Genomic DNA, 21,344 nt, shown 5'->3' on the forward strand with positions numbered 1-21,344 from the left:
TATCAAATGTCAAATCTCAATCACTGTACACTTGTTTTTCCAGTGACACTGCAGGTAATGCTGACTGTTAACGAAGTATAACTAAAGGCTAATTGTGAGGGTAGAGAGAGGTCTGTATGTGGGTCGGATTTCCCAAAGGAAATCCATGTTGTTTAGCATTAATATAAAGTAGCTATTAAACAGTAATCCTGTTGCAAACTGAATTTCCTGAAGCCCTATCAGGCAGAGCATATAGTCCTGCCGTCTGTATTTTTGTTCACCTGCCCAGGGACTTGGGATGAAAACGAGCTTTTATCTATATCTCTGCATAATGCACCAGATTTCAAGTATTGCAATTCATGTTTATTATGCAGGGTCCCTGTCAAATAAACTTGTAAATGAAAATAATAGGTTTGAATAATGTGACTTTAAATCTTCCGATACCCAATAAGAGGAGAGCAAACTAACTAGTACAATGATATTATGATAAATTGATATACTTAGAGTTCTCCGATTGATCAGTAGCTCAGGAAAGAGATATGGATTTCTACAAATGTAAAATTAAATCATCACACTGTAAATGTTGCCTTGAAACAAGCCACACTGTCACACAATGGTCCGATAATAAAGCTTTCATATGTACCAGGAGTGTCAATGAGCTGGCGTATTATAACATTCCATATTTTTATAATATGCAAACAGTGCAGTTCTCTATCCCGACCCCATAGAAACACCAATCGTTGCACTGCCACCATGGTAACTGGATTAACGAGCGGCGGTGCAGTTACTATGGGATGTCGAGATGATAAATGACAGTCTGTCTGGCACCAAATCTGTCTCCTAATCTCAGCTGGAAAACAAAGGACATGGCTGGGAGACAGCTGAGATGAATGAATGTGTGAGTGAATGAAAGTGTATGCGGCTGTGGGCTGTGTATATGTGTATGTTGGGGGGGGCGGCAGAAGAGGATCTGAGGACAACATAGGTCAACACCATTGAGCTAATAGAAAGACATGGTGATTTAGAAAAACAGATAGATGCACAAACAAGCAGAAGAAACTCTCTCTTTCACACACTGACACGTACAAACTAACACTATAGTCTCTCACCTTGTCAGGTGCTTGGCTCTGGAGGCTGCCAACATCCAGTGGAGTGATGAGGGGCACATTCTGAAAGCCGTCCTCCACGCTCACAGGTTTGGCTCCTTTGTCTTGAAGATTACTTCCCAGTTTCACCATCTTTCACTGCCCTTAAACAGTCCCTTATTTCCCTGAAGACTGCTCCTGAATAGGGGAGGTGTTGGAAAAGGATGGTTTTACCATGCAGCCTTTCAGGTCAATGAAACCTGGCTGGCCTGGCTATTTAAAGAAGATTCAAGTATGACAGGAAACTAAATGAGATTTTGACTTGACTGTTGCCTTTAGGTAGCTACACAATAAATGTGAATAAATGGTATCAAGGGTTGTTGAGAGAATCCATGCTCCGATTTTCATGTCTCAACAACAAAACAGTAATTTGATAAAGTGTTCATATTTATTGTGCACTTTAGTGAATGATTAAAAAAAGAGCAAAACACAAAAAGCTAATCTTGTTTGTAAAATGTAAACATATCTCGGACTTAAAACCAAACAGAATCGTCCCCAGCTTTCTTTATCACAAAACAAAAACAACTAAAATGTATGCAGCTGTAAAAAGCTGAAAAAGCAGTTACTTACAGCGGATCGTCCTTGTCTGTCCGTTTACTCTGTGCTGCTGCAGTGTTTCTGTCTGGACGGAGGCGGAGGGAAGCGCAGATGAGGAGCAGGTGAGACTGGAGGCTGCGCTGCGGTGTCGCTGCTGCTGATGCTGCGGGAAAGCAACGCTGCACCGCCGGAGACAAACTGGATGTCTGGCGGCAGGTTTCCTACCAGCAGGCAGCCCAACCCTCTAATCCAAATCCACAGCCTCTTCTTCACCGCGCTGCTACACTCAGCCGCAGGAGATGCCACTAGGGGGATTCTTTTTTTTTTTTTATCCTTTCGGGAGTCTCGTTTGTTTGGCTCAAGTGGAAGTCGAATTAATGTTGCATTTCAGGGCTGCTCGTAAACTCCTGCACCCGAGCTTATTTTTTATCTGAATAATAATAATAAGTATTTATACAAAGATAAATGATTTCGTCAAAGTATGTCTTGTTGCAGATTCATTTTTTGTTCTGATAAATAAATTAGGGCATATATATGCATGTATCTTGCGACCGCTCAAATTTGACAGTTTAAAGGTAACTAGAATTCAAATAAAAAAACAAATAACACTATTATTTTATTTTCAAACAATTATTAATTGAATTAATTATACGTTCCTCCTAAATGACACAGCCCAAAAGCCCAGCATGCATAGAAAATCCAGTCTTTTCCATCTGTAAATTTGAAGAGAGAAAACCCCCTCGGATAACAAATAACAAGATTAATATCAATATTTCCCACAGTATTTGAAAGCAGCATAAACCATGAACCATCAAATTGGTTCTTTTGGTCCCACAGCGCCATCTGGTGGTTTAATGAGTGACACACAGCCAGGTTTGAGAGGAGCTGATGTCTAAAACTACATCAATAATCAGGCTTTAAACCACTTGAGGTGTGTGTTTGTGTGGGAAACAGAGGGAAGTTTATTCGAGAAAGGATGTGAAGTTCTTAGTGGTTAGGCAAATTTGTCAGATGAATAAATTCATCATCCATAAAAGCGAATGAGACACGCCCAAATAATATAAATATATAATAATATAAGAATCAAAGAGGCAAATAAATGCAACATCGCAAAAAATAAATCAAATCAAATGCAATCAAAAATCTAAATAAATTTAAAAAAGAATACAGTAGGAGCAAGAATGATTTAATCAGGTGGGCCAGTCTTGTAGTTTATATCGTAACAGAGAGGACTGCTGAACACCCTGAAAAGAGTTGCTGGATTTTAAACTCACCAGGCATTATCCGATGAAGGTTAAAGTCAAGGGCAACTGGACTTGGTTGAAGATACCAGCAATGCTAAATGTGCTTAGCATGTGCACATCTCTTCTTTCCTGCACCTGAACCACCACTTTATCTTCCACAAGAGAGTTATCATGTACCTCCGCTGGCCCCCATCCACTGGTGTCCAAGCATGACCTCCTGGAGGTTATGAAGTCTGCTGCCAGCAGCTGCTGCCTCCTGGCCCTTCATCCTGAGCCAAGCGATTATTTGACAGAGACTACAGAGTGGTAGCTACAGAGAAGCCCATCCTGTCCCTCCCTGGGTTGATGAGTTATGGTAATTTGCCAGAGCCCGTCCAGGTCAGTCTCTGGATGAGTGATGGACTACACCATGACATCCTTCCAAATGACTACATGTTGGCCATCCATCTCATCTGATCTATCTCAAAGTATGGAACCTAACCGTTCACTGATGAAGCACAAAGAAAATCGGACAACTTCCTGGCAGCCCGATAGGCAGTGGTAATTAAGGACAGGGTGCTCTTCGGTTTCATCCTCCAAGACATGCAGGTAATCCCTCTGTCTCAGCCAAGGACATTCATTGTATGTTCTGCAGAGCAAGACTGATTACTGTTTACCATGTGTTTTGCCACTGCCCTAGCTACTCTTAAGTGTTTAGAAAGTTTGGCTAGACATGACCACCCTTCAACCTGTTGTGATTGGTGCTTACCCTGTTGTTGTCTGTGGCTAAAGAGAGTTGCTCAAATGTGGCACATTGCTCTATGTCATATGTCAACAGCAGGATCTGTGCTTGCTTTAATGCCCTTATATGTTCAGGAAGTTGCTCCTTTTCAGCTCTTGGAGAATTGACTATAAGCAGAACACAAGACGTTGAATTTTTAAGCACAGCATTATCTGCCATTGTGAGAATCTTAAAGCTTCAACATGCATTAAACAGCGTTCTCTGGTTGTTTTGCACTATATGGTAATGCAGCGGATTTACTTAATTTGATTTCTTGACACAATCTGACAAGCTTGTTTGCTTATGAAAATTGTGCTTATGTCTTGCTGATTTGTAACCTTTAAGTAGATATTAGTGAGATGTTCTATCTTGTGGTTGCAGTGTCATGGTTGCATTCATATTAGTGGGCCAAGAGAAGATCCGTATTCTGTTAATCCAGTATCCTGATTGTTACCCATTCATTCCTGTCTTTCTTTTTAAAGGAACCACTATGTTCTCTCACCTGGAAAGGCAGGATGCACCTTATTATTCTATCTCAAAGCGTTGTCATATGGCCTACACTTCATGCCAGAAGTGACATCTTCTCAATTTTTGAAAGAAAATTGTTCTCTTCTGTAGCTGCTAAATTAAATATACCATTGCCAGCAAATTGATGTTTCAATGAGTGATGTCACACTTAACAGTGCAAGATGTAACCAGCTGGTGGTGTTAGTGAGCTGTCAATCAGTTGGTTCAGTTTTACCTGGAATTTGAGAAAACAAAACACCTGACCGGGTCAGCACTCCTGCTTTAATTGGCATATAGCATGTCTGATATACTGTAGTTTTGTAGAAATCCTCCACGTAACTAGAAGGGGAGAAAGTCACAGCTGAGGGGTATGAGCTACAAGCTCAGCCAAACCAATTTAAACAGATGATACATCTGACCCAAGTCTGCTGAACATACTGGTATCCAATCAAACAAACTTATTAAGTCAAGACCATTTTATTTATACTGCCCAATATCACATCATAAATTTGCCTTAGAGGGCCTTCACAATCTGTACAGCATAGGACAACCTCTATATCCTTAGACCCAAAATTCAATTCAAGTCCATTAAAGAGTCAATCCATCTTAAAGCATGCAGCCAGTGGTGTTATTTCTTTGTTGGCTGGCAAAGACTGTAGCTGTTTTTGCAAGTGCATTTGCAACCCATGTTAGGATACCAGACTAATAATATACAGAAACCTACTTACAAAAGGGGCCAGAATGTGAAAATGCTTGCTAACCTATAGCCAAATGCTACATAGAGTATACAAACTAAAATGAACATAACAAAAATCACCTCCTCAGATCTAGCTTAGCTGACTCTCAACAACTTTCTAACTGATGGTATAATAAATTGTCTCAAAAAATTGTATTTAGTGTTAAAGAGCAACTTCACCAGCTGAAAATCTTAGTTTTGCCGACCTTCAGTGGTTTAACTTCTTGTAGCGCTGCAGTGATGTATAGTGTACTGCTGAGTGCGGTCAGTACATCATGGCATCATCGCTGTATGGTCAAAGGTACAAAGCAGTGAAACACCATTTCTTAGCCTGCCGTTAAGTTATCAAACATCTGCATCAAAGACAGTTTTAAACAAGCAGTTACAGTTGGAGGCTCTAATGGTAACCTGCTCTACTTGTGCTTTTAAAGGCCAAACATGTATATTTGACTACTCCACTTCAAAGCATGACAACATTGAAAATGTTGCTCATACACATGTTGATAAATAGAGCAGGGTCATCTGGTAGTTAGTAAGACTATCCCATAACAGCTTTAAATATCCAAGACTTAACATAAATAAGCACACCAAGCACATATTTTCATCACAGTTAAGATTTATTTCATTCAACATTTCACATTACAAATATTTAAAAATTATGCATACTGTTATAAATAGTTGGCTGCAAACAATTAAATAACATTAGATTTTATCTTTTTCGTTTCACTAGCACTTCTACAGACCAACTCCTAGAAATATGGACATATCCGTATTACATAACTTAATTAGAAAGGAAAATACAAAAATAGGAACTTATAAAGTGAAATGACAATAAAAATTAAGGTGATATCTTAAGTAAAAAAATGCTATTAATAAATACAACAACCTTCCCATACACAGTTAAAAACTATTGAAATCTTGCCATTAAGTAACATCATTAACAGACAAATATTTAAATATTTATTTTCCTTCAGAAAATGTGAACCATATATTGTGGAGCACAATATAGCAATTAGTAAAAACTAGACACTTTAACATATTAAAAGCTTCACCTCAAAAATATAACAAAAATCTGATCAAAATTATAAAAATCAATTATACATTCCAATTAAAAATATACCAATAAACAGCTAAATACATTGTTGACCTAATAATTACAATGCAATCAATCACAGTAGCTTAAAATAAACAAAATAAGCAAATGAGCACAAAACCTTTAATGTTTTAAAAATAACTTCAATTATTTATATTAGTACAAATAGTTTGATTTCTTTTCTTTTTTACAAACACCAGCATGAAAAGGATTACAATAACAGTAGAAAATGACTGTGAAAAACATATTAACATCTTCTTTAATTAAATGTCTGCAATTAAAAATGGCATTAAAGAATTACATTGCAAAGAGTCTTTATCTGGAAAAAGGTTCAAAAGAAGTATTGCACATAACAACTTGAAGTTAACTTGCAACATTTACCACATTCAAGTCTTTAAGCTCCCCTTCCTCCAGATAGGTCTATAGAAGATCACCTCGACAGACAGCGGGGATGAGTTCTCAAGTCTTTTAAACAGTGTTCTATAAAGATGCTCAAAGTCCTGCACTGCCAAATCGATTTAAAAGTTTGTTTCTGTCTTGTTTCTCGTCTAATCTCTCTCTCTTTCTCTTATGTGCATCCTGCAGAGGTCTGCGAATGGGGAAGCGAGGAGATCAACACGTGGGGAGAGGGGAGGGGGGTGAGGTGAGAGTGGGTTTGGGGTGTCCTTAACAACTTAATAGTTGAGAAACATTTGGTGCACACCACAACAATTAATTTTTAATAACTAATTCATGTACTTGTCATTTTCTCTTTTTTTGTCATGCATGCTAAGGATTACAATAGGTGCTAGTTGGCAAGTTCAAGAATATATATATACTTTTTTTTTCAAATATTAAAATATCTAAACACCAAACATCCATTCTTGTGATACGAGATTCAGCGTTAAGCGTGAACCAAATTTTGCATTCTCCTTATAATAAGTTATGCTCCATCTATGGAGAGGAAACCAAGACAGAAGTTACCATTTTCCAACTAGTATAGCCATGTTTAGAGACATTAACATCGATTTCAAATTACAACTTGGTTTTTTTTTTTTTATTCTCGCCATGCTGTTATTGACCAGATTGACTGGAAACATCTAGTGTACGAAAAGCTAAGCTAAGACCAAGAGAGCAATACACTTTGGTCTCTCCTCTGCAGATCTGAAGTCGCATCAACACAAGTGCGCACTTAGTTGTAAAGTTTCCTCAGCACTGAAATGTATAAAAAGCATAATTGAAAATAATATATATTGAAATCACTCAACTTTTTTTTCTTAAAATGAACATTTCCATATATGCAGATCTCTCAGTAACAAAAGTACAAAAGCTACCTTTCACAATGTGAAAAATTGAGGTATTGCAAAAAGGAGTTTCCCCATTTGTGAAAAATGTGCCTAAAATGACTGTTGGAAAAAGAAAAAATATTTAGAAAAGTAGTGCATAATAAATGTTTATATGTGCATGACAAAATAATTTAGCTAGAAAACACTGTACCAAAAATCAGCAGGCCATGTATAAAATAATCTTTTTTTTTCATCTCATTTAACAGCAAATTCTTCACAAAGTGTTTTAACTTCTAAAATGCTCACCCACCACACCCACAAAACTAATGTCCAGGGTGCAAAACTGGTGCAGCGACACCACGCCGATATGAGGATACGTTTCTCACTAGTGTGTATAATCAAGTTTCTGTACTAACTCCCTGACATATTTATTCCGCTAGTAGGTTACCACTGAGTAACTTAAAAATGTCAAACGAATGTGAGGGTTAGTTTAACTTTTGCTGTGTGAATGTGCACTTTATGTTGAATTTTTCTCAAACACGCAGACCTATTTGAGATAAAAAGATCTAGTGCCTACCAGCGTGCACCTCCATTTTGAGCTATGGAGAGTGTGAGGCCTTGTGTGTGTGTGTGTGTGTGTGTGTGTGTGTGTATGAGTGTGTGTGTGGGCGTGTGTGTGTGTCTGTTGTTTTTCCACTGGTGTTCTAATAGGTTTTGACTGCACTGTCAAATATATATATATATAAATATATTATGCTCAAGGCCAATCTTTGGTTTGCTGGGCTTGACAGTTAAGCAAAACTGGGCAGAAGTGACAGATTTTTTTTTAAAATTATATGAAAAACGTCCTTGAAGAAATGAGAAAGAAAACAAGAATAAAAACCTAAACAAGAAATGAGCTACAGTATGACCCACTACCGCACAGCCATCTTTGGCTCCCAAAACTGGGTACAACCGGCTGTTATCAAGAGCAAACTGCATGTGGGTCACAAGTGTGTAGTAGTAGAGCACACTGCAGAGACTATCTTCATTTATGCTTCAAAAACACTGGATGCTGAGTTGGATTAGCTTGGCAGGAGAAAGGATAAAGGGTTCGCCGAAAGGGCAGATCCCTCCATGACTCAAATGTGTGCTGACGATTCGGAAATCAGATAAACTTTAATTGCTTCTTTCATTAAATGTAGCTGACTCGTGGATGCAAGTAGAACTTTTTTTTTTCATTAAAGACTTGGGAGAATTGCACAAATGCATTTTTTAAAGAAAATCGAACAAAGACAGGCTAGCTTCCCCGTTTGGTGGTAGGCCCGTAAAAACTGCAATAAAAAGGGTGGCCACTTGACCAGCCTTCTCTCTCTCTCTCTCTCTCTTAGTTACGTTAACCTCAGTCCTGAAAGACCTGGATCCCCCAACTGTGTACAGACACATAAAGCAGGTTTGGATCCATGAACAAGGCCCTATCCTCTGTTAGCTGCTAGCGTAGCAGCAGAGGCCGCAGGCAGACATGAGGAGGGGGGAGTGGGGCTGAACTTTAGCTCTTTGCCAGTAAGCCTGTCTGTCTCTCCTGTAGCCTCTACGCCATACATTCCCCTAATACGCTGTATATTGTACGTTGCTCTGCTCTGTCCCTAGCACAACCCTGGGTTTGATTACAAAAATAAGGAGGTGATGAAGCAAGTGAGTACAAAACTGTGCCAGTCACATCACACTCTGCCTGTTGCATCACTTCCCTTTGATTATCGTTCTAAGGAAAGGAGAACACCAGCGGGTGATGATGTTTTCTTTCTTGCTTGCTTTCTTTCTTTTTTTTTTTTTAAACTGTATTCGGCACATTAGCAGCTGAGTTTGAGGTATTAGTTTTTGCATGTCAAAATGGAGATCAAATATGTGTTGCTAAAAATTTTGTTGTGGTTTTCAAGTAACATCAAAATATTTGTATGATCTGGGAAATCATAAAAAAAAGAGAGGTTCAAACATTTTGATATGGGAGGGAAAATAATCCATTTCGTTCTGCAGTGGGCCCTCTCTGTTCTTCAAAGTTAATTGAGATTCAGCTTTGGTTAACTGCTAAGGGTCTCGTATACCGGGATCTGCACTCTTTAAATTGGAAATAATTGCACTCTTCTTCAGCAACACCTTTTTCAATTCACATTTGCTCTGGAGCCTCTTGTATCAATAGAAAACGTAATCACACCTCTCAGAAACAAAAAGCCGATGATATACTGTCCCAACAGCATTTTGCTCCGGAGACTCGATACTAAATAAAAAGCAATAGCTCTGCTACAAAAAAAGTCAATCAAATGTCAAATGAAGTGTATTTGTTTTGGGGCCTCTTGTATCAAAATTAAAATCAGATACATTGTTTAGAAAAATATGCCAATTGAATAGCAGAGTACCATATCACACCTCAAACTTTCCTATATATGTATTTTTTGAGAACTCATAAAAATATTTCAAAAATCAAACGCATAAATAAAATTATGTTACACATCTTTTTCCTTGCTGGACATATTTGGATATAATTCCAGTTTTTCTTTTCTATCTTCAAAATATAGATATATATTAACTTAATAAAAATGAGGAAAAAGGTTCAGTGAAATTAGAGCAAAAAGGAACCAGCAACAGAAAAGTGCATTTATTTGTACAATGATTTGCGACTCCTGCACTACCTGCCCTCCTGCTCCCCTGTTGCCTCTCCCTCTCTTGTCGGCCGCTCAGTTCCAGCGGAAGGAGATGTGACGGGGTCGGTCGCCCCCCTCCTTCACCAGGGGTTTGTGAAACTCTCGTCCGGCGCGCGAGTGGATGGCCGCCCAGCAGTACTCGCAGTAATACTGTAGACAGGTGACGTTGGCGCAGAAGAACGGCGCAAACTTCCCACCGCAACGAGTTCCCTGGCACTCATCGCACAGCTGGTCATCCAGCACGTATGGCTTCACTTCCACCTGTAATCAATCGAGATCATTTGAATTTGTATTATGTTTGTATCATTTAGATATCTGTTTGTGTATACTTTCTACTTTCTCTGCCAGATGTTTATCAGCAGATTAGCAGGAAATGAAACAGACGGCTTCCTGGAAAGTTGAAAATGTTGTTGATGTAACAAATATACTATTGGTATGGTTCTGTAAAATTATAATCCTTTAGATTTTGAATAAACCCTCTTCTCTTTTAGTGTTGCTGTTTTTAATTTTTTCTCATTGATATCAGTGTCTTTACTGTTCACTCCCCTAATGCTGTATCAGAGCTGTATTAAGTTTCTGCCGATTGTTCACATTTAAAGATTTCAACTTGCAAAACACAGGGTGGCTCTTATTGTGAAGCAGTCAACAGGAAATTAAAAACTTTTGCCCACAAAAGAAGACAATTTTTATCATTTTTATCAGCAGTTTAGTTTTAAATATTGCAGAGAGGAGTGGAAAAACCCGCCACAGTCAGCTGCTAGATGAAGAACTGCATGTGACTGGCTCCTAATGTTGAAATTTGTGGATTTCACACTCTCTTTCCAGGCCATGCAGTACAACATTTACTTGCTTTTCCAACTGCTCAGTGATGAGGGATTGTGCTATTAGCAAATGAATGTCACAACTGCATCCCGTCTGCAAAATTTGCACACCAATTATGCAAATAAGAAAGCAGCGTACTATAATTCCAGTATTTTATATTGTGATGTTGCTTCCTCACTAGATATTTCTGTTGGACTTCAGCTCATGCCATCTTGTGAATAACATTTGAGCCAATTAGGCACTGTAAGATACGTTACTGTAATTCCTCGGCTGCTGACAACAGCAGGTAAGTCACTGATAGCCTTAGCTCGAGAGTGGTAAACACATCACACGACTGAACACTGTGAGACTGTCCTATATAACCACCCCTCACCTGCGTTTAACTATTTTAATTCAATCCGCATTTTATTATTCTGTTCTACTAACAACTATTTACTTCTCACTGTGACTGCTAACAAGGCACTGCTATAAATAAGCATGTATGCTCATCCAACCTACCCTGTACTGTACAAAATAAATACTAAGAAAGACACATTAATTAAGTTTTGTTATTTTGGATATGATCTCAATCTTACAACAGTCTTTTTGATACTGTTCTGTGCTCCTGACATTTTGGTTGGGAGTTGAAACAAGTATTGCTACATGCTCTGATCTTCTATAATGAATTAACAATTATGACTCTCTACTACTCTACTCTACTAATTCAGACACATTCTGTATCTAGTGCTGCATTTTTCCCCTCCTAAACAGATTCTTCTAGCACAACTCAGAAATGGGGCAAAGGCGAAGAGAGTTTGAGAGAAAGAGAACAGGAAGTGAGGTGCGGGGAGACAAATGAAGAAAAGAGGGGGGCCGAGAGGGGATACAGAAAAACACTGAGCTCTCTTTTCTTTCCACTCACCCGTTTATCGATTTCTCCATGCTGCAGCTGTACAAAGCGAGCACTGATAGCAGCAATGTAGCTCTGCTGATTAGAGAAGGCGACCCGCCCCGCTCCCTTGGGGTACTTCAGCTCAGGGTCTGTGTCGATGCCAGCGTAGCAAACTCCGCCATACAGGCGGTCCATGATCATGGCCAGCTCCACTGCATAGCACAAAACAGGTTTGAGGCACGGAAGCAAAGAGACATGAACACTATCTCTCTCACACACACACACACACACACACACACACACACACACACACAGAGGCTTAATATGTGAACACACACGGCACACCAAGTGGATGAGGGTTGCTGATCTGAGAGCTTAAAGCTGATAACACAGATGGATTAAAGTTCAGTATAGTTTGATCGGGCAAATATGAGAGTCAGGCTGCTAAAAATCCCAACAGTTTTATTGTGTTTTTCTTAACAGCAGTGATCAAATGTGCAAATTAGGGGGAGATAAACCTGCAAAACTCAAATGGCAGTTTTTCTTTTTAAATATGTAGATGATAAATTTGTGGAAAAAAGTAAATTTAGACCCAAATTATTACACAGGGTCAAAATGATTTAATATGGTGCAAGGACTCATGACCTTGGTCATTCCCACAACCACAGCACTGAAGTCTAAAACACAGCTACCAGTGGTGCAGAACACATGAACAAGCAGCACACATAACATTGCTATCAGGATAAAAAAGGAATTTAATATTCTACACAGCACTGCGTGCCTCAGAGAGAGCCCTTTCTCATAGGACCAGCGACGTAGGTCAAAGCCGATTTCACCGGCACAGTGCCTCTTTTATCTCTACCCTCTCTAGCTGCTCTGATGTTTATTATAAACACAAAGCTGATCGCATTGCAGTGTCTTACAGAGAGGAGAATTTTGCTTAGCTGGCACTTCAACCATGGGGAAGAAATTAAACATGAGAAGTGAAGGAAGGCTACTTAGTGTTGCTTATTTGTAACTTAAAGTATAAGCACATGCAAAAGGATACAATGCAGAGGAACACAAAAATGTACTATACTGGGAACATTTTAAAAGCCTTTGATAAATGACAGTAAATATGGGAAAGAGCCAATAACAAACACACAGGGTTCAACCAGTATGCACAATATATGTTAAAATATAAGTGTTGTGATTGTAAACGCTCATTTGTTGTTAATTCACCTGGTGGTAAAAGGGACTTGTATAAAAAAGATACAGATAAAAAAAAAGAAGAATACCGGCACGGAGCGGACGAGGGACACCTCCAACAAAGATGGTTTTCCTTGGGTCCAGAGGCTGAGATCCATCCATCACAAAATCACTGTCATTCAGGTTCCAGGGGCGGATCTGGACCTGTGGCGCACAAAACAAACAGCGCAATTTATTCCAAGAGTTGAAACCTAAGTATAGTTTAAAACAAGGTGTTTGTAAAGTCAAGCGGAAGTCATAAACACAGGCTTCACTGAGTTCAGTGGAAATAGCAAGAGATGTGAGCAGATGGGTGCGTTTCGTGTGTTAACACTTACCGGCTTGTCTTTGATGGTAGGGCTGGAGACACAGAGGTACAGCTTGCCGTCCTCTTCGATGCAGGCATCGATCAGAGCCTGCACTGAGCTCTCATCCTGGAACAGCAGGAACGCGTAGCCTACACAAAACACAGCAGGGTTACTCGTGCTGCCGGGGACGCGAGGTACTGACAAAGAGTCGTGTTGGAATTTAGTACGATTATCACGACATTCTGCATTCACAGCAGGAGGGCATAAGCCTTTACAAACAGACAGAGAAAACAGACAAACAGTCCAGAGACGGTAGCAAAATGCTTCACATAATAGCTTAAATTTAAGGCATAGCCAGACAGCACAGACACAAGGCTGACACACAATGCTGTGGCTAGGAATAATACTAAAATCAGTTACCAAAACACATACAACCCTTTATCTCACGCAGAAAGACAGAGACGCCGGCGTAATAACTTAAACCCCTATTTTGTATTAATTAACTGGATCAGGAATTGGTAATGATAAATGTAAAAAAAAACAAAAAAAATAACAAACAATTACAATACAGCAGAGAATAAAGAAGCCGTGATGACAATTTGACGCACCTTTGGGGGGAAAATAGGATTTGCTTTCCGCTTTGTGAGGCCAGTCCACAAACAGGTGTCCAAAACGCCGGAAACTGGCTGTTATCTCATCTGAAAATAAGCAGACAGAACGCATGCTCATTGACAGTCCAGATGTTTTTTTTTTTAAAAGAAGGCCTGAAGAAGATCTACAGGAAATGCCACAGATTTCACTGCAAGGTATCTTTAGCGTTCAGTAAGGCGGTTAAGCTGCAGGTTGAACTTTCTGTCTTATGGTACACCTTTCCTTCCAAGTTATAACTGAAATGGCCCTTATGACATTAATGTGACCACTTTACCTTCATCTATGTCCGGGGGCAGTCCTCCCACGAAGACCTTGCGTGAGTAGCGTTCGACGCGATCTCCGTTCTGGTGTGGAAAGCAGTGTGGAGAGCCAAGGCCCGCGAGACCCTGATCGCCACGCTCATCGTCAGGGAAACCATCCTCCATGGGGAAGAGAGAGGAGTGGCCTAAGAAAGAAAGAAAGAAAACAAAGAAGACAGCTCATTTCTTGAGAGTTTTTAATCACTTTTCACAGCTTTCTGTAATCCACCTGGCGCTGGGCGGAAGGGGAAGAAGTATTTCATTTAGTTTTTCTTTGTTGATCTAACAACACTTACCACGTCATTTAGTTGCGCTAGTAGCACGTCATGCACATTACTAGGTATGCACTAAAACATATTTCTATTTGCTTTTGTACTGAGTGGATTTAATAACATTTGGTGAGAAAGAAATGTTGCAGGTATTTCTAGACCACTTTAACATCTGCAGATATGCATCCGTCTGAAGGAAAAGTAGGAGCAAAGGGTAACACATACAGCATACAAAGGTTAGTAGGGAATCGCGGTTAACAAAAAAATCATTTTATAACTGAGAAACAAATATACACATGATCAAGTTTGAAAGTACAAATAAATAGTCTCAGCTGAACATGCATGAAAGTTCTCTCAAACAAACACGTCGTCCTCTCAGTGAGAAAGTCTGAACAGTTTAACAGTGGACTGTATGTGTATGTGTGTGCGCGTGTTGTAGAGGTTAAACCCTCCCTAGCCTATCCTTGCTCCCATATAACCTGCCCTGAGCTGCTTTATAAAGATTTATGCAAGGGAGTTAGCCTGAGCTTACAGTATCTGCTGTGAGTGTGAGCGCGCGCGCGTGTGTGTGTGAGCGCGCGTGTGTGTGTGTGTCTGGCCATGTGGCTGTGCTTCTGTTGCAGTGTGTGTAAATCACATACTAAACTCTTGTGTATCTCTCTGCCTCATTAACTTTCGGCTAAATGTGACACTGACAACTGTTGTGTGTCTTAACAATCTTGCAAGGTGCGTGTGTCAAAATGAGAAAAAAAAGCAAGCAGAGTCAAGCACGACGAGAGAAACACACACTAAAAAGGAAAGATGCGCAAGATCACTCCACAGGCTCATAACAAGGCTCAACACTTGGAAAACCATGCAGACAAACATGTCACGGATACAAAGCGCAGATTCATTCAAAACTTTAGAGAGCATTCCTTCAACAACCAACGCCCCGTAACAAATACAATCATAACAGCACAGATTAACACCAGTCAAAATATTGAGACCTGCAGAGTTAACTTAATGCTGGAAAAGTGACATAATATATCCAGGATTATATTTTACCTCGTCTCCTGCTATAATTCCTGGCTGCATGTGGAATAAGGACAAATCAAAGAGGTGGGTGATACAGATGCATAATACAATGTACCAATAAAAGTGTCAGGTGGTTCATGACAGTAATGTTCCATTGTCATGCACTTGTTTGTTCAGCCTGTGGAACTGTCAGCATTCTACTTATCAATATTAGACTATAAAGTTAAAGTTGTATAAAGGAAATTCTACATTTGAAAGGTCTGTGTACACTGGCTAAACAATTGCACAACCTATCCAGTTCAGTTAGCTTGGACTGAAAAACATTACTGCGTATTATATATGCATGAAGAGCGAAGAGAGAGGCCCTGCCTTACAATTAGACAAGAGAAGAGTCATACAGAAGCGAAAGGAAAGGGAAAGAAATTGTCCAAGGATTGAACCTTGAGGCAGATCAGAGGTAATCAGGGATAGTGATAAGTAAACAATGAACCAAGATGAGTCCACACAGCATTAAATGCTCCATCAAGGTCAAGCAGCACTCACATCTGCATTAGATTTGAACAAGATCAAATCACAACCCTGATACCAACAGCAGATTCATTACAGTCTCACTGGCAAGAACACAAGACGGAAATTTATCAAGTGTATCTATATAATCCAAACTTTCTCTGTGGCAGTGGTTTTGTTAGATAGTTTGTTTGTTCCTGTTGCTGATATCAGTCCAGAGGAAGCACTGTATGGCTAACAACAATGGGGAGGAGCGAAACTTTCTTCCACCATAAACCAAATACAACTGGCAGAAGTGACAACAGGGCAGTGACAGTATGTTTTTTTTGGATATGGTCAGCCATTTCACAATATGTGTTTTTCTCTCTTACAGTCAGCTTTATACCTTTAAACTAAACGCATCGACGACAGCGAGTGGCTACTGTTGCAACCTCCATTGTTTCTGGTCTAAACACAATAAATAGCAGCCCTGCGGTCAAAGGAGGCAGCAGAGACACCAAGGGGAGGGGGGGGGAGAGGTGCGCAGCTATCTCTCTCTGTTGGCGATGTTGATAACTGTTTAACTTTTCCACGGTAGCCATGTGACCATGGCAACCACAGGAGGTACATCGATGGAAACAATGTTTTTAACCACCATAGCATGTCCTGAAACCAGAGAGCATTCAACTTAAGAGCACAAATAAAATCAACGACAACGGGATGCTGCTTTACAGAGCGATACTTCACATTTGAAATCATTCTGTTAAAAAGATATGAATATATCCCAAGGGCACATGGGCTGATGGTAGGATGTGAATCATGACCAGTCATTTGCATTTTGTGAACGTAAAATAACCCCTTCACAGTTCATCGTGGCACAGTCTGTACACAAGAACATGCTCTTTTTAGTCATTCCACCTAACGCGCTCACCGGGAAATGAATTCACACGCGGATGCAGGAGAGACTGAAGCATTGGGCCACCTAAAACTACAAGAACATACGCGGGATGAAGATGAAGTGTTCAGACGACACACAAGCAATAATCCTCAACTCCCTCAGTGGACTTTCCAACCCAGGGGGGGGGGGGGGGGGGGGTCAACAAGAGCTAGAAAGAGAGAGGGAGAAAAACAGGAAAGCAGATTGAAAGAGAGCGGAGAGTGCTACAAAAAAGTGTGTGTGTGTGTGTGAGAGAGTGTGAGTGAGTGAGTGAGTGAGTGAGTGAGTGAGTGAGTGAGTGAGTAATAGATTGGAAGAGATGGAGAAACAAGCTGACAAAGCTGTGCAGGGTGAGAGAAAATGAGAGTCAGCGAGAGACAGATCAAGAGAATGAGGAACACAATCTGTGTATGCTTATGACACAAAAAGAGAAAGAGAGCGAGAGAAAGACAGAGCTGGTGTGCAACCTATGAATCCTGCCTATCTGCTGGCACCATCTGTCTCAGGGCTTGACAAGGCTCCTGACCATGTGATCTTGCCATGTGACCCAGCGATCTTGTGAAGAAACTACTGGCCTCTCCTGGCCCAAGACCAGGAGGCAAAAGCTACAACAACACAATTACACAAGATAAAGGGAATGAAGGTGCGCAAGGACAAGGGAGAGGTAGCTCAATATGAAACTGCTGTTGCACAAACTTTAGCACGTAAAAGGGATTTGGCCGGATTTTATTCAACCGTCATAGTATTTTTTTATATAGTTAAGAGTAAAAAAAAAAAAGTTAAACTACAAAAAAAAGAGTCTCACATTTTCATCAAAGACCCTGAAATCAGGGGTGTCATGGCAGGCTTTCTGATAGATACAACACATAGACAGATATACTACTACATAAATATACATAGTCTACATACTACACTATATACTATACTCCTACATAAACATAATACGATACAAACAGTAGGGCTGGGTATCGAGTTCAATACTTTTTAGGTACCGACCGAATTGCCTCAATACCACTGAGTATCAAAAAATGCCTTGTCTTTCGGTACCAAAGTTCGATACCTAAAGGTTCTTGTTAACGCCAATGAGCCAATAAGCATGCAGCATTCTTGATGTGCCCACATCTAAAAGTGATTGTAATTGGCTGTGGTGATGTAAACACTAGTTCATGCCGGTTACGCACAGAGACGTGGCTCGTGGATGTAAAAGACGTGGAGAAAATCAAGTGTGGCTTGATGCAACAGCGCGCGATGCAATATTTGCAATAAGAGCAGCGACACGTCAAACCAGGTGAAGCCCTTGACTGTGCATGGAATAAACTTAGGAGCAGAAAGTTGCTCCGTCTTTGCTGCAAGAAGACAGAGCAGTCATCGTCTCAGCACTCTATTGCCACCGAGCTTGCTTCAACATGACCACCATACAAGCAGTGTTGAGCAGTAGCGTCGCCACAAGTACTTACTAGTTACTAGTTTAACTACATTTCTCAGTAGATTGATGGTAGTGTCACTGTTTTCTGCATCAAATCAAAGCTCTTTTATTGACCGAGTAGCGCGGTAGCTTCTACACACGCTACGTTTTCCCAAGTATTTCTGAAGGATCATTAAGTGACGCCACCGCTACACACGGACCTGTATGTGCAGCCGGCTAAAGCGCTTCCGTGTGATAGTGATGTGATCACGTACCGATCCTTGGGCTGATGTGTGCAACTTTGCTGCAGGGGATTAAAGACACGCGCGGCTGAGTTTGCTTTCTATTGTGATAGTTGTTGCCTGGCCACCTCTTCCTCTAGTGAGGAGGAAACTTGGATATGTAGTGGCAGAAACTTGTTTCCATGAGATGAGATGAGAGATTTCTCTCTCTTTCTCTCAGGCCTATTGCCATAAATGTTTAGGTTGCAATGTTGCCAGAGCACAAATTCACATATAAACAATAAAAAAATATATAATGAATAAACAATGAAATTACATTATAAAGACTAAAGAAAGACGAATAAAAACAACAAAAACACAATATAGGCCTATGTTACATTGAAAATATGTCTTGGTTTTGAAAAGCAGTAGCATTTTTCAAAGGAACAATTATTAAAATAAACTATTAATGATAATAATGTGATAATTAAGTTACTTTATACAAACAACAATGGTTCTCCATTTGTTGAGAATAAAATTGGTATCGAAAAAAGTATCGTTCAGGAACCGGTATCGAAGTCGAGGTATCATATCGATATCGAAAATATTTGAACAATACCCAGCTCTAACAGACAGAGAGAAACAGACAGATACATTCTTTATTTATCTCTGGTGAAAATGTGCATGTCGCAGCAGTAAATGAATGAACAAACCAGTACAAAGAATAACACAAAAACAAATGTCAAGTACTAACATAGCACATAACCGCAACATCCCTGGTTTGAATCCAGCAGGAGGATTTTTGTTGCAGGTCACCCCACATCTATTTCTTGTCTGTTTCTCTATCGCTACTATATGTATCAAACAAAAGCAAAACACCTAAACAACCTCAAATCGACTCCACAAACATAAAACCCTATACTCAGAAAGACAGTCAACAACAGTGTTTTGGTATTAGCCACACATACACACAGCTTGTCTCATCAAGGCCATTTCTGTCTCATACGATTCTTCAATCCATCCATTTTTTTCCTGGTGTCAAAACCCACTACGTCCTCTCTCTGTCCATTCATCCTCTTTCTCTCCCCTCTTCATCCATCTGTTTATTTTAGGGACTAGGCGAGAGGTCATCAAGAGAAATGCTTGTTGGTTAAAACTCCAGTTAAGGAGGGCAGGTGTAGAAATTTTATTTCATGTTTACACAGCAGTGTGGCAATGAGGAGAGACACAAAATGTTTTGGTTGGATTCAATCCCGGGCGAGCAAGGGCACACGAGGCTTCAAAGTCACTCGACACAAACAAACACTCAAGGTTAATCTCACACTAACCAACTATCTCCACCAGCAGAACTCAAGTTTTTCTTTGTTAAATCTTTATGCAAGTGACACTAAAATTGGATGAATCATACTTTTTGTTTAGCCTGCCAGGTGGGCGCATATTTTCCTATTAATGAGCGATTTTAATTTAGATCCAAGGACAACAACATTTAAAAAGTGATGTCCTCATAAAATGAATAACGGCTTGGCATTTAATCAAATTGTTTTTAAAGAACATTTTTAGATTTAATTTGATAAAATAAGTTTCAATTAAATATTGCACACAAACTCCTTATGATTTTATTCTGTATTTTTTACGTTAGTGGGCCCTTAAAAACCGGTGTAGGTCCTTTACATACCATTGAGGGGCAGAGGGTTGTCCCCTCCTGGATGGGGGAATCCCAGGCGACCTGCACAGGGAGACACAGAACAGAGATATTTAACACGGTGAGAAAGAGTTTTAAAATCATGAAAAGAAATCCAGAAGTTAACCTCTGTGTCAGTCTGTCCACAAATGGATTAAGGCTGAATATATCAGGCTGATGTTTTATGCTATGATGGATTATTTTAAACAAATATCTCTGTTTCAGTAGGAATGAAGAAAAGGAAACTACTACAGGAATTTCTCCAGAAAATGGATGAAGTGATCATTGTTTAAAGGGTAACTTTTTCAACCTGGACCTTATTTTCTCATGTTTTTGTATCTATGTGATGAATTTGGACATTTTTTAAATTTGGTCAAGCGAGCCTGCTGCAGTTGGCAGTAGCGAAACAGGGCTAATCCTTGCGGGCCATTACGCCCTGCCAAATTACATCCACTAAAGTACTTGTTTTTGCCACTGACAGGCTCAGATTATTATTATTATTAAGTGTCAGACAATATTATGGAAAAAGATCCCTACAGAGATGGTCCTTTTTTTAAAAGAGTAAGATAATTTTTGTTTATCCAGAAACAGTGGCTATATCTCTCATCAAAGCCACCAGACTCCCTTGACAAAAACAGTAATTTTACCTCTCTGGTCTACCGCTGCCTCGATCGGTTAGTTTGTGTTATTGTCTGACTTTGGTGTTTTTAACCCTTTAAAACCCCAAAGTCATACAATAACACAAACAAACTGTCACAGCCCCACTCTGTGTCCTGAGAAGTAAAATTACAAGTCAAAAATTACCAAAGTTACCCTTTAATCTTCATTTTAAAGCCCATTTTGAGTTTTAACAGAAACTTGTCTGGTGGAGAACACAGAAATGAAATTAAGGCTAAACAATTTGAGAGAAAGATAGCTCTACAATCAGTTAAGCAGTTCGTAATGTGACAAAAGGTTTTTTTTATTAACAATTCTGAACACAATGTAGGACATATTTTTTAAAAAAGCAAGGTTTTGATTTGAAAATTGATCTGATTTGTACAGAACAACATATAAAACACTAGCTGCTTCAGACAGTTCATTAAGAGTGTCCATACAGAACAGGCTGAGGCTATAACAGACATGAGCACAGTGAGTGTTGCTTCCACATCAATCTCATTACAGACTACATCTGTGGGACACCAACCATCTCTCTCCCTCTCATTGACC

At 39.7% G+C, this 21,344-nt stretch overlaps 1 protein-coding gene across 1 annotated transcript in view; it reads right to left on the bottom strand.

The window, feature by feature from the left end:
• Window positions 1-5,506: 5,506 nt before the first annotated feature.
• The window catches only part of cpeb4b (cytoplasmic polyadenylation element binding protein 4b), a 32,472-nt gene continuing 16,634 nt past the window's right edge, over window positions 5,507-21,344 (bottom strand). The window contains exons 4-10 of the mRNA XM_046058221.1: window positions 20,130-20,180; window positions 14,098-14,268; window positions 13,781-13,870; window positions 13,203-13,321; window positions 12,915-13,029; window positions 11,668-11,849; window positions 5,507-10,205 (exon numbers count right to left, since the gene is read on the bottom strand). Coding sequence (XP_045914177.1) covers window positions 9,978-10,205; window positions 11,668-11,849; window positions 12,915-13,029; window positions 13,203-13,321; window positions 13,781-13,870; window positions 14,098-14,268; window positions 20,130-20,180 — 956 coding nt within the window. The 3' untranslated portion in view covers window positions 5,507-9,977. The remainder of the gene's footprint in view (window positions 10,206-11,667; window positions 11,850-12,914; window positions 13,030-13,202; window positions 13,322-13,780; window positions 13,871-14,097; window positions 14,269-20,129; window positions 20,181-21,344) is intronic.

The sequence above is a fragment of the Micropterus dolomieu genome, linkage group LG09 (genome assembly GCF_021292245.1).
Source record: "Micropterus dolomieu isolate WLL.071019.BEF.003 ecotype Adirondacks linkage group LG09, ASM2129224v1, whole genome shotgun sequence".
Classification (NCBI taxonomy): Eukaryota; Metazoa; Chordata; class Actinopteri; order Centrarchiformes; family Centrarchidae; genus Micropterus; species Micropterus dolomieu.